The sequence below is a fragment of the Nansenia antarctica genome (assembly GCF_963989245.1).
Source record: "Nansenia antarctica genome assembly, chromosome: 4".
Classification (NCBI taxonomy): Eukaryota; Metazoa; Chordata; class Actinopteri; order Argentiniformes; family Microstomatidae; genus Nansenia; species Nansenia antarctica.
Genome location: NC_137689.1, coordinates 66337962 through 66350022, shown reverse-complemented (window position 1 = coordinate 66350022; position 12061 = coordinate 66337962). Strand labels below are relative to the sequence as shown.

At 46.2% G+C, this 12061-nt stretch overlaps 1 protein-coding gene across 2 annotated transcripts in view; it reads left to right on the top strand.

The window, feature by feature from the left end:
* Positions 1–11786, top strand: part of aff1 (AF4/FMR2 family, member 1) — a 37381-nt gene extending 25595 nt beyond the window's left edge. Inside the window, exons 8-19 of one of the 2 annotated variants that reach the window (XM_080530060.1) lie at positions 744–894; positions 998–2122; positions 3284–3384; positions 3853–4123; positions 4494–4585; positions 5338–5407; positions 5652–5788; positions 6309–6380; positions 6715–6808; positions 7110–7153; positions 7511–7737; positions 7997–11786. In XM_080530060.1, the coding sequence (XP_080386186.1) occupies positions 744–894; positions 998–2122; positions 3284–3384; positions 3853–4123; positions 4494–4585; positions 5338–5407; positions 5652–5788; positions 6309–6380; positions 6715–6808; positions 7110–7153; positions 7511–7737; positions 7997–8121 (2509 nt within the window). In that variant the 3' untranslated portion in view covers positions 8122–11786. Of the gene's footprint in view, positions 1–743; positions 895–997; positions 2123–3283; positions 3385–3852; positions 4124–4493; positions 4586–5337; positions 5408–5651; positions 5789–6308; positions 6381–6714; positions 6809–7109; positions 7154–7507; positions 7738–7996 lie in introns of both variants that reach the window. The other variant, XM_080530059.1, reaches the window with a different exon arrangement.
* The last annotated feature ends 275 nt before the right edge of the window (positions 11787–12061 follow it).

Below are 12061 nucleotides of genomic sequence, written 5' to 3'. Positions count from 1 at the left end.
AGGGAGGGTAGCAGAAAAAGGACCCTGACAGATTTGTTTATAGAAGACTTTAGAAGACTTTTCATGTGATTCTTTTTAGATTCCTAAGAATTAAATTGGTTAAAGAAATGGCTTTTCGTCTCCTTTTCGTTTTTTCTATGTAAAACTTCAGAACAGATTATGGACTGAGGATCTGTCGAAGGATGCATGTATAGGCTATTCTTATTAGATTTGTATCAGGCTCCTCAGTGGCTGATGTTTAATGAATGCTGTTAGTGACCGACTCTGCCTGAGTTCCTACTCCTACGAATGTATCACTTAGCCCATGTTTACTAACTACCCACGGTCCTTGGTGTTATGCAGTGTTTACCTTGGAGGGGGAGGGAGAGAAGGAGGGCGGGGGAGGGAGAGAGAGAGAGAACAAACTAGTCGTGGCAGACCTTGAACTTCACTAGAGCACACAGGGGCTGCGTATTGACATAGACCTCACGCTATCATGATACATGGATCACGAAACGATACTATTGCGATACATATATTTGCGGAAAATGTAAAAATGTAACCGAAAATTCTACCTTCTGCGTTGTGTGTAACTGCACAGTATCCTACTAGATCTTCACTCGAGCACACCTAGATCCACACTAGAGTACACCTAGATCTCACCTGTCTCCTCTGATCCTGACACCTGTCTCTCAGTCCTCCTGACACCTGTCTCCTGTGTTCTCAGTCCTCCTGACACCTGTCTGTCTCCTGTGGTTTTCCAGTACGGTTGCAGCAGCACATTCCAGCGGGGTGGAGTCAGCCAGCTCCAGCGACTCTGAGAGCAGCTCGGGGTCCGAGTCGGACAGCGAAAGCAGCGAGAGTGGGACAGAGGAGGTGCCACAACCCCTCAGGAGCAGCCCACCTGTGCCCAAGGTAGAGAAAGGCACACACACACCATATCTCACTCACACTCACCTGATTATATTCAGCCGTGTACCTTCATTGACGTAAAATCCTGTCTGTTTGCTCTGTCCAGACTGAGGGCCCCACGGTGACCAACTGGCAGCTGAACAACTGGATCCGTGTGAGTCAGCAGAACCCCGCCACCGAGAGCCAGAGTGACCCGACCGCACAGAGCCCAGTCCCCAAACAGCAGCAGGCCCACCCGGAGGAAGAGGAGGAGGATGAGGAGGAGGAGGAGGAGGAAGGGGCCGTAGCCCACCCCACACCCAGGGACTACAACTCCCACACCCCGACTCGGCGGCCGGAGTTCAGCGACGGCGAGGCCAAGCCCCAACGCGACGCCAAACACGCGGACAACAACAACGTGGTCAACCAAGTCGTCCGGCCCTACAAAAACCACAAGTACCCCGCCGCCCCCCCCTCCCACGGGGACGGCACCCAGAGGAAGACGGTGGGCAACAAGCACCCCTCCAAGCCAGCCAAGGCCCCCCGCCCCGAGGACCCCCAGCCTGCCGGCCTCCGGGTGGAGAGCGTGGAGGTGGCCCCCCGCGACAAAGACCCCTCCTTCACCGACAGGCCCAAGGTGAAGACGAAAACCAGCAAGAGCGGCGTCGGCGGGGCCAAAGCGGACGGCAAGAAACCCGCCAAGCGCACCGCGTCTGAGAAGAGGAAGGCGAAAGAGAAGGAGAGCGGCAGCGGCGGCCCTAAGGTGACCCTGGTGTTGGACTGTAAGAGAGACACCGACAGGGGGAGGTCTCCGTCGCCCGGCCCCGTTCAGCTGAGCCAGCCGTCCCCGGCCCTGGCCCCGCCCCCTCCGGTGAAAACCACCAGCAGTGTTCAGACTGAGACGGTGACGGTGGCCCAGAAGGGTCATAAGAAGCCTCGTAGCCACTCCCCCGCGGCCGCATCAGTGACAACGCACCTCCTCCAGTCCAACTCTTCCTCAGCCAAGCGAGGAGGGGAGTCCTCGTCCTCAGCCAAAGCCTCCAAGGCCGTCCCGGGACCCCCGCCCCGCGGCGCCCTGGTGGTGAAGATCGAGCTCAGCCTGCTCTCCCGGGTGCCCCTCCTGGCCACTCTGAGAGCCAGCGGGAAGAGACCCCCACCGCTGGCCAAGGAGAGGGGAGACCCCGACACTGCTGCTGCTGCTGCTGCTGCTGCTGCTGCTGCTACTACTACCAAAGTCTGCAAAAAGAGACCAGTGGGTTGACTTTCCTTCTTGTTGTGAAACGGAATTACATGATCTTGCTAATATTATAATGATATATTAGATATACAGTAGGTATTACAGTGTGTTCTGGCTTTTAGAAGTGCATCAGACATGCTTTATCACACAAAATGTTATTTAATTTATCAAAAATAAGCCTGGATTTTCCTTTAGAGACGTTGATGGAATACCCCCCCCGCCCCCCGGTCCCAATCTTAGCCTGATTGTGTTGAATAAGCGGTCACAGTGTGTCCGCACTGTTATACTCTAAACCAAACAAGACGTCCTGTACGACATCCACTATTAGCCTGCCTCATGAAGATTTCCTCACAAGTGACAAGCCAATGGCTCACTTCCATATTGGACTGCCTCAGCTGTGTGGAACTGTGACTGGCACTGTGTCAACACAGTGATTCACCAACTGTCAGTTAAAGGGATGTTGTATTTTATGCACTTGTGCACTTTCCCACATTGATTTAGATGCGAACGGATTGGTGTAACAGCCCATGCTTAGACCAATCATTGGCTTGTAAATCCCCACATGTAGGGTAGACAGATCTGAACACAACCATAGTGACCCACCTGCACAGTAATATCCACAAGGCTACAATAACTGTTAAAATAAATAGATAAAAATGAAGAAGAAGGAGAAGGAAAAGAAATGCACACGGCTTCTTGCCAGGCCGTTTCTGGAAGCGTTCAGGGTACCCCATCCATCCTCCAGTGAACGGTGATGGATGTGCCAACAGGCCTTATAATTGATATACAGTATCTGCTTTATTTGGCTCTCTGCTAGTGAAACAAGAAAGTTGTAGGCTTTTTGTTCTAGCTGTGCTTGTAGCCTGTAGAGTGGACCAGTGAACCATAAGTGCTGCTAAAATGATAAACTTTCTGGTCTGCTGGAGCATGTGGAGAAATGTAACACTTTGGGTCTTTGTCCATAGAGGCTTGTTTTTTCAAGGGTAAGAAGAGAAAGCGAGAGCAACAGAGAGAGAGCGAGTGAGAGGGAGACAGACCGTCAGAGAGGGTACTGGGCAGACAAAGAAGATATAGAAGAGAGACAGAAAGGGAGAGCGAGACGGAGCCAGACAGACCGACCGACAGAGAGAAGAGGGTCACGTGTGTCAAATGATTCATTCTCTCTTCCTCCCGCAGGCTGACAAGGAGGCCAAAGCCGCGCTGCCCAGGAAGAAGCCAAAGCTGGAGAAAGACCTCAAGCCCTCCTCCTCCTCCGGTCAAGCTGCCTCCAAATCTGAGTGAGTAACTCCAAACCAATCTCACACTGAGTTGAGGTTCAAGAGGGATTTTGGTAGTGGTGGAAAACTATTACACCACTGCTCAGCTCAGCCATCCTGTTGGGTGAAGTAGCGTTCACTCCCCCCCTGAGTTCAACATTGGATGGAATTCTCTGGAAGTCACTGTCACTTTTTTTGTTTATTCTGTTGTATGATCTATAACTATGAACGGCAAACTCGGGTGATTTCCATGCTCCCATGGCAACCTGCTCTTCAGTAAAAACGAGTTTGTATTCCAAATGACACACCAGAGACCCAGTCCGTGTGTCAGCCCTAGGCGGTCTCCCGTTAGGGTGGAAAGTCCCCCCTCCACATACACCCAGCACCTACCTCTCTGAACCTCACTCTACCAGCTAGCTCTAAGGTGTTATCGACTAGCGTTCTCCCCTCTCCTCTCTTCAACATGCTCTCCGGTCCGCTCTCCCACAGGACTTCCGGGAACCCCAGGGACGACAGGGAGAGGAAGAGGCCCAAGAAGGCTCCTCACCCTCCCCTGCAGCAGCAGCAGCAGCAGCAGCAGCCCCCCACATCCCAGGAGCCTCCTTCCAAGGGCCCGGGACACAAGCACCACTCAGGGAAGGGCCCTGAGCCCAGCACTGTTGTTGTTGTTGCTGCTGCAGGCAACGGCAGAGACGCCCCGCCCGTCAAGCACAAGAAGAGCACTGGGAAACAGCGCCCACAGCACTCCAAGACCGGCAAGGTACTTGTCCACAAAAACAAAAATAGGCTGTGTTTATTGTGTGTATAATGTACTGTATATTTGTTTTGCTTGTTTGTGAAAATTGAGTATGTGAATGTGTTTTGTGGGATTGGGTGTTTGGGTGTCGCCTTGTGTTTTTTTTATGTCGCGTCGTTAATGTGTCATCGCGTTTTTATGTGGCTTTTATCTTGTCGGAGGGGAAACAAATGTCTGCACCAAGCAGACAATAAAATCAAATCTAATGTAAATCATGACGATTAGCCCTGATGGTACTGTATTTAATGATGTTGGCAGGCAGCGCGCCACACCAGGGCTAAGTAGCAGCTTGGGTACAGTGCTAACACGGTGCTTCTTCTCTGGGTTGTGACAGAAGGCCCCTAAGAGCAGCTTTGCCGTCCCGGCGCCCGCCCTGCCCACTGTCGCCTCCTCGTTCTCCAGACCTCTGCTCAAGTTTGAGGACAGGTAAGATGGCCTCCCTGGGGAGCACATGATGATGACATGATGTTTTTTTTTCTTCTTCTTTTCAACAACTTAGACTTTCTACATTCACTGGTTGTCAAGTGCAATTTACAACGTTCTCAGGTTGTTAGTTCTGGTCGTATTGACTATTCGTATTGAGTCGTATTGACTCTATTATAGTCATATAATATGACTATAATATGCCATATTACTATATGTATATACTATATGGCATATATATGGTGGCATATATTATATATATGGCACATAAAGGGCTCATTCATACCAATATGGTAAGTGTATCAAACAGGAGGAAATATGCCCAGACGACATTCCAGAAAGTATCAAGCTTTAGAAACACTGCAGTTGCCCTCCACACCCACACAAAGTTGTGGGGAAATGGGTGGTGGTGGTGGTGGTCCTTTTCCACATAAGGGAGAGGGAAGCTGACCTATACACACATACTAGATTCTTATTGTCATGTTGTCAGTTTGCACATCTTAGATTAGAACACGACTTCCAGATAGGAATCCTCTATATGCCATATTAATCAAAGCTATCCAAATGCTGGTTGATGGTTCCAGAACTGGTTTCTAGTGACTAGGGACTCACCATGGTGAAAACAGCTAGGTAGCGACTTAAACAATGGTATTTTATGAATTTGGATAGACTGTAACAATGGGATTTCCAAACCACCGGTTGTATAATATTTAGTATTGTGTCCTAATGTCTACCAATATTGACCTCATCCACAGGCAGCACCCAGTGGAGTATCATATGAAGGAAGCCAAAAAACTGAAGCACAAAGCTGATGCAACGATTACGGTAATAATTACTGTACTCAATTTCGCTCATTCAGTCTACTCTCTCTGTGTTTTTCTCTCTCTCTCTCTCTCTCTCTCTCTCTCTCTCTCTCTCTCTCTCTCTCTCTCTCTCTCTCTCTCACTGTTTCTCTCTCCCTCTCACTGTCTCTCACACACACACACACACACACACACACACACCAGACACGCTCTGTGGCTATTATTAACCCAAGGCCTGTGTGTGGGTGATGTTGTTCTCTCTCCAGGCAGATAAGGTGGGTAAAGCTATCAACTACCTAGATGCTGCCATGTCCTTCGTGGAGAGTGGCATCGCTATGGAAACCGACCCCCAGACCCCGAAGTCGGCGTATACCATGTTTGCCGAAACGGTGGATCTTATCAGGTCAGCAAACAAAACAAAAAACCTGTACTGACAACTCCCGAGGGATTCGACCACATCAAGGTCTGCATTTGGCTTGTATACAACTCAATGCGACTGCTGCTTTTCACCCAATTGATCCCATCAGTTTCAGTAGCCAGTAGTCCATTGAACACAATGAAGCTCTCATTTACTGGCAGTAACTGATTAAAATCAGTTGGAATGAAGCCCTGACTTACCCCCCTGGGGTGATCTGAGACCAAAGGCTAATTAGAGCAACCTCTCCACCACCACAACTTATTCCTAGCTGTACTATTGTCACCAATCCTCTCTGTCTGCCTGTGCGTCTGCCTGTGCGTCTGCCTGTGCGTCTGCCTGTCTGTCTGCCTGCCTGTCTGTTATATTAGACACAAATCTAGAACAGGATGTGAAACTCACCTTTGACCTTTTCAATGTTTCCTGTGCTTGGTCTAGTAAAGGTTTTAGTCTAGTTTTGTTTTGGTCTATCTTTGTCTTTACATTCCGGACGTATTTCTCTGGTCAGGTTCATACTGAAGCTGAAGAACTCCATGGACCCTTCCTCCCCCACTACAGAGAAGGACTTTACTGTTTTATGGTAAGGCTGCTGACAACGGCAGAAATCCGAGGACTGGCACATTGTAATGCATGGAATGGGATAAGGAATGGTATCAAACACACGTGTTCTGATTTCTGCCTCTGTTACAAAATGGCTTCCCATAGTTCTTAAAGGGATGATTTACTTACTTAAACCTTTACACATATTGGCTTTTAATTTTAAAAAAATCTCTCTCTCTCTCTATATATATATATATATATACAGGGGTCGTTAATACAAGTCAAATTTAATGTTAAATGACAGTCTATATCTGAGAGAACTTGAGTATGATGAGAATCTAACATGTTTGTTGCTGTTGTTGTTTATGTCCCAGTATGAAGTGCCAGTCCCTTCTGCAGATGGCCATGTTCCGCTACAAGCGAGAAGCTGCACTTAAGTATTCAAGGACCCTCACCGATCATTTCAAGGTAGTTTTCCTGGAATCCTGTATGTGTAGCTCAAAAGTTCAAAGTTTATTGTCATAATGTACTGGGTACAAAGTACAGTACCATGAAAGGCTTACACCACAAGGTCTCCTCTTCAAAAACACAATACACACAATGGTTACAATACACAATAATACAATGGTTTGTAAAACCAATAAAAAATACGATAATGACATACTAAGTTGTGTGTAGTTTCAAATCAATGATCCATTGGCAAAAAAAAAAAGGAGAGACATTGATCGGGTTACTGATTTAGATCATGTCAACGATTGTTCCTTTCCAGACCTCCTCGAAGTCAGCCCAGGCTCCCTCCCCCTGTGTTTCAAAGTAAGTGCTGATGTGGGACCAGTTATCAGAACCTGTAGCCGAAACCACTGTGTCTTTACTTAAAGCTGACCTGGGACCAGTTATTAAAACTCACTAGTGTTGTTTTTGCTGCTGGGTCATTGAAGCAGAAGTATGTTGTATAAATGCTTTATGAACAACGGTGGGCAATTAAACATTGTTGAGTGCCAGTGTGGGCAACGGGTACACACCAAATTCAACGCATCAACTTATCATCATCTTCAAGGCTTTCTGTGGATGAGTCATGTAAGCAGTATGTTAGAAAGTGTTGTCTGACTAGTCCATGTCCCCCCCCCCCCCCTCTCGTGCACCCCTCCTTCCTCCTCTCTCACCCAGAAGCACGGGCACCCCCTCGCCCATGTCGCCCATGCCCTCCCCTGCCAGCACGGCCAGCAGCTCCGGGCCGGGCTCCAACCACAGCGGCTCGGCGGGCAGCGCCAGCAGCACCGTGGCCATCCCCCAAGTCATCCAGCAGGTGGCGTCCTCCTACGTCAACATCACGTCCCTCTTCCTGAGCGCCCACGACATCTGGGAGCAGGCGGACGAGCTGGCCCACAGAGGCAGCAGTAAGAGGGAGGGAGAGGGAGGGAGGGAGGGAGGGAAACACTGCTGCACACTAGTTCAGTTGTAGTACTGTATGTCACCTCTAGAGGTCAGGATGACGGCGATTTTAGAAATTGTGGTTAGACAAACTGTTTTTGTTCTGTGCATAAGAAAATAAAGCTGTTGGTTTAAAGTGAAAACATTAATGAACATTTGATGAACAGTGAACATATAAATGTACTCCATCTTAGCGTGTGTGTGTGTGTGTGTGTGTGTCCTCAGGTCTCCTGTCGGAGCTGGACTCAGCCCTGGGCCCGTTGAGTCTCACCTCCAGCATGAGCATGCTGGTGCGCTACACACGGCAGGGTCTCCACTGGCTCAGGATGGACGCCCGCGCGTCCCAGTGACCCCCCCCCCCCCCCCCACAACACTACCCAACCCTGCCCTCCCTGGCTCTTGATTGAGATGAACTGGAATCGTTGCCCTGTCAGAGACAAAGCATTATCCTCACCTAGCAGACAGAGGAAAGCAGGAGTCCAAGCCCCCCCACCCCCCACCATTGTCTACTACATGGATACCAAGTCATTTTGCTAAACTTTTTGGTTCCCCACACACACACACCCTATGAAACTGAAAGTCCACAGAGGCCTTGCGTCACTGTGTTCAGCACCCAAAGATGCTGTTTTGGTGTCGTCCATAGTTCTCTCTCTCTCTCTCTCACACACACACATACACACACACTCTCTCTCTCACCTTTGAAGTCTTACAGGGTTTGTATTACATGCAATCGAGAGTCCCGCATGGAAGTGTGTCCCCCGCCACAGACCGAGAGAGGCTATGTACAGAACTAGGGGCAGCTGAACGAGGGACTATTCTGTTTTGAACAAAACTGGCTCCTCAGAGCAAGCAAGAGCAGCCCCCCCCTCCCCTGTATCTCCTGTCAGGGGGTGAGTGTGGTTGTTTCCCTGTGGGATGATGGTTGAAGAATGTGCTCTTTGGTCTCCGGTCACCTGTGGTAATGCAAAAGCAGTGACGACGAAAAAAAAAGCATATTTATTAGCCTTATTATCATCATGATCTTTCTTACTATCATTATCACTATTAATATATTGTTGTTGATATTGAATGCATTTGTTTTGTTTCATGAACCGATGTCCTGGCCAATGTTTACTTTGCCCAACTGAAAAAGCCTCGAACTAAAAAGGGTTTTCCCATCCCACGCCGACGTCAGACTAGTCCAAAACTCATCATGGAGAACGCCCACCCACCCCTTCCCCTCCAAAGAGATGGTATGTACCTGCCAGTACAGGGTCCATTATGTTCATTCAGTCAGAAGATCTGCTTTACTTTGATTGTTCCTCTTAATCAGTAATCGTTGTACATCCAACCATTTGATAATAAGCCAAATAATCGATCAAGTAGAGTTTGATTGGTAGTCCTGGTACCGCATTAAGACGGGAGTAACTACCTCATCTAGACTGGACAGGGGGAAGCAGAACAGTCTGGCTGAGGATGAGGACTGTAGCGTAGATGGGTATTCTTAAGGACTGCAATATGAAAAGGGTGAATCCTGGTAGTGAGATCTGCGCACAATAATGTTCCATTGACTTCCATCAATGCGTGATTTTACGTGACTTCACAATCTCATTAAGTGATTTCAGGTCACTATAAGTCTTGTTGAGACATGCAGAAGTTAGGATTCGGCCCTGACGAGACATTGTTCTATCACTCTGGCCCAAACGGTGTATCTTCCCACTTTTAATACACAGGTTGGCGTTGTTGAGTAGAAACTAAAACATTGTGCCTTAGATGTTCAATGGAGACTTAAGCTCGTCTTCCCAAACAAAATGCTCATTGAATGTATCATTGTCTTCTTTAGATCATAGCAAAAGCAAAGCAAAAGCCCACAAACTTCAATGAATTGTGAAGATGAAGTTTTTTAAGAAGGTTCATTCAGTGAAAAGGTGCTTTTTGAGACTTAGCAGCCCCCCCCCCCCCCCCCCCTATAGCTTACGTCTTTGCGTGTTTGATCAGGTTAGGAATAAGGCCTTCCCATGCTAACAGCCTTGACAGTTGGACAAATGCACTGTAGGACTGGAAACCTGTGAGCGAGTACTGACAATGTTTGATGATGTCACATCCTGTGTGATGTCACATCCTGTAAGTGCATACAAGAGCCCTCAGGACTATCTGTAGCCATGGTGGCTGAGTAATTTCAAAAACCTATCTGAAATATCGCTGCTTTCTCGTCGTTAAAACTTTTACCTTAGGTCATAGGAGTGAATAGGCAAGTGATTGGCTTAAAATCTTACTACTGACCTTTGAATTTAGTGCCCATTATTCGTGAGTGCCTCTTAAAACAGCATGTTCGACCACACAACTCAAGAAAACATGAGCCCAATTTAGCTTCTTCCCTACGTAAGTGTGTACTTGTTGACTCCCCTGGGACGGTTCAAACGCATTACAGTGGTGTAGCCTGGGCTAGAGAGTACACACCATGTTTCTTCCACTCACCCTTTTCTGAAGTGGAATGAATGAGTGCACTTTGGAGAATAGGGCGGATGTGAAAATGAGTTTTTATTTGATCATAGACTTTATCTTGATTGCGCGTGTTCAGGGCTGTGTAGTAATGGCGATCAAAAAATACATTGACACTACTGCCTTTAGGATGCAAGCATTTCCCTTTAAGATATCACGGTTCCTGTCGGCCATATCTTTTCATTTGATTTCAACAAGGTGGGGTTTGATGGTATTACAAACATGTATTTGATGACATCATTGGTTATTTATTGTTTAACACATATTATTATTGACAGAAAATACTAGTGTTCCTTATTTATTTTACATTTATTTTACACAAATGAATATTCAGATCTTTTTTCTTCCCAACCTTTCCTGTTATTCAACACGAACACATCAGTGCTTAGGGCAAGAGAAATGGCCTAACGATGTGTATCGTTTGCACTTTGAGTATTTTTGCGGTTTCCTTCAGTGTTCTCCTGTGGGTTAGACAGAAAACACGACTTTGAGTTGTTAAGAAGGACTGGCCCCATGGCATCAGTCTCTCCTCTCACTGCTGTAAGACTTTGGTTCTGAGCAATAAAACAGCGACAAAAGACTAAACAATATATTTCTTACATTGAGAAAATAACAAGAACGAAACGTTGTTTTCGATGAAAGACCTTTAGATTATGATTGACGAAATCTGTGCCATTAGTTATTAGAATTGTTTTATTGTTGCTATACTGTAATAAAGAATTGGGGCTCACTGGAAAAAAAAGAAGCTGTATAGCTATTGGAGTACAAACATAAAAGGGCTGCACACGGAATCACAAATATGAAATGAGCAATGTTTATGTATTTATTTGATCACAAATGAAAAGTATGAATTGAGTACACTGGTACCATGGCTTTTAGGTTTGTTGTTTTTCATATATATATATGAACGAAATATATATATATATTTCGTTCCTCCAAAGTAGACTGCTTTGTAAGTTATCATACTTTCGAGTTTCCCAACTTGGATGTCAACACTGCACATGAAATGTCTTGTTTGAGATGACATTCGACATTTGTACTTACAAAAAAAATAATTTCTCTGGTTTCTTCTATATCATGTTACATGTCCTTTCATATTATTTTGAAGCTTTATCGCCACGCTTCATTTCAACCTTTATTCTTTGCGCTTCGTTTGTAGGTATTCTGTGTGCAAAGTGATACTTCCTGTCCATAGATATATGATCTCACACTAATAGGGACTGTCATCATCACCACAGTCATGAACTGGGAAAATGTGCAGAAATGTTTTGTAATTAAACTTTTTTGCCTTGTGAAAATATGTAAATAGTTTGAGCTGCAATGTACAGAGATGTATAAAGACTGATTGGCAATGAGTTTAGCTTTTCTTTTACTCTGACAAGTTCCTTTTTTCCAAAGAAGCTGTTTTTTGCAGACCTTTTGTAGCTTGGCCGCTTTAGCTGAAGATAAATTGTTGAAATATGTAATATCTGGTTGAACGGTACATTTCTGCCACCTAGACCAGAACTCTGCAGTGTAAAATGTTTCAGAGGCAATAAACTTTGGGGAAAATGTGCCGACTGTGAATTATTATTCCAGAAAGTCTACATTACATTGCATTATCATCAATTTAAAATGTAATCGGTTCATAGTGACCTTTTGTACTAAATATATGTATTCTGGCAAAGGGAGGAACTGTTGTATAGGTGTAGAACTGTATTGGTGTATAGTCACCAATAAATAGTGAGGCTCCATTGTTTATTTTTCTAGTTTTATTTTTATTACCAATGCATTATAGTATTTACAGTATAACCATCTTCAATCTCAAAC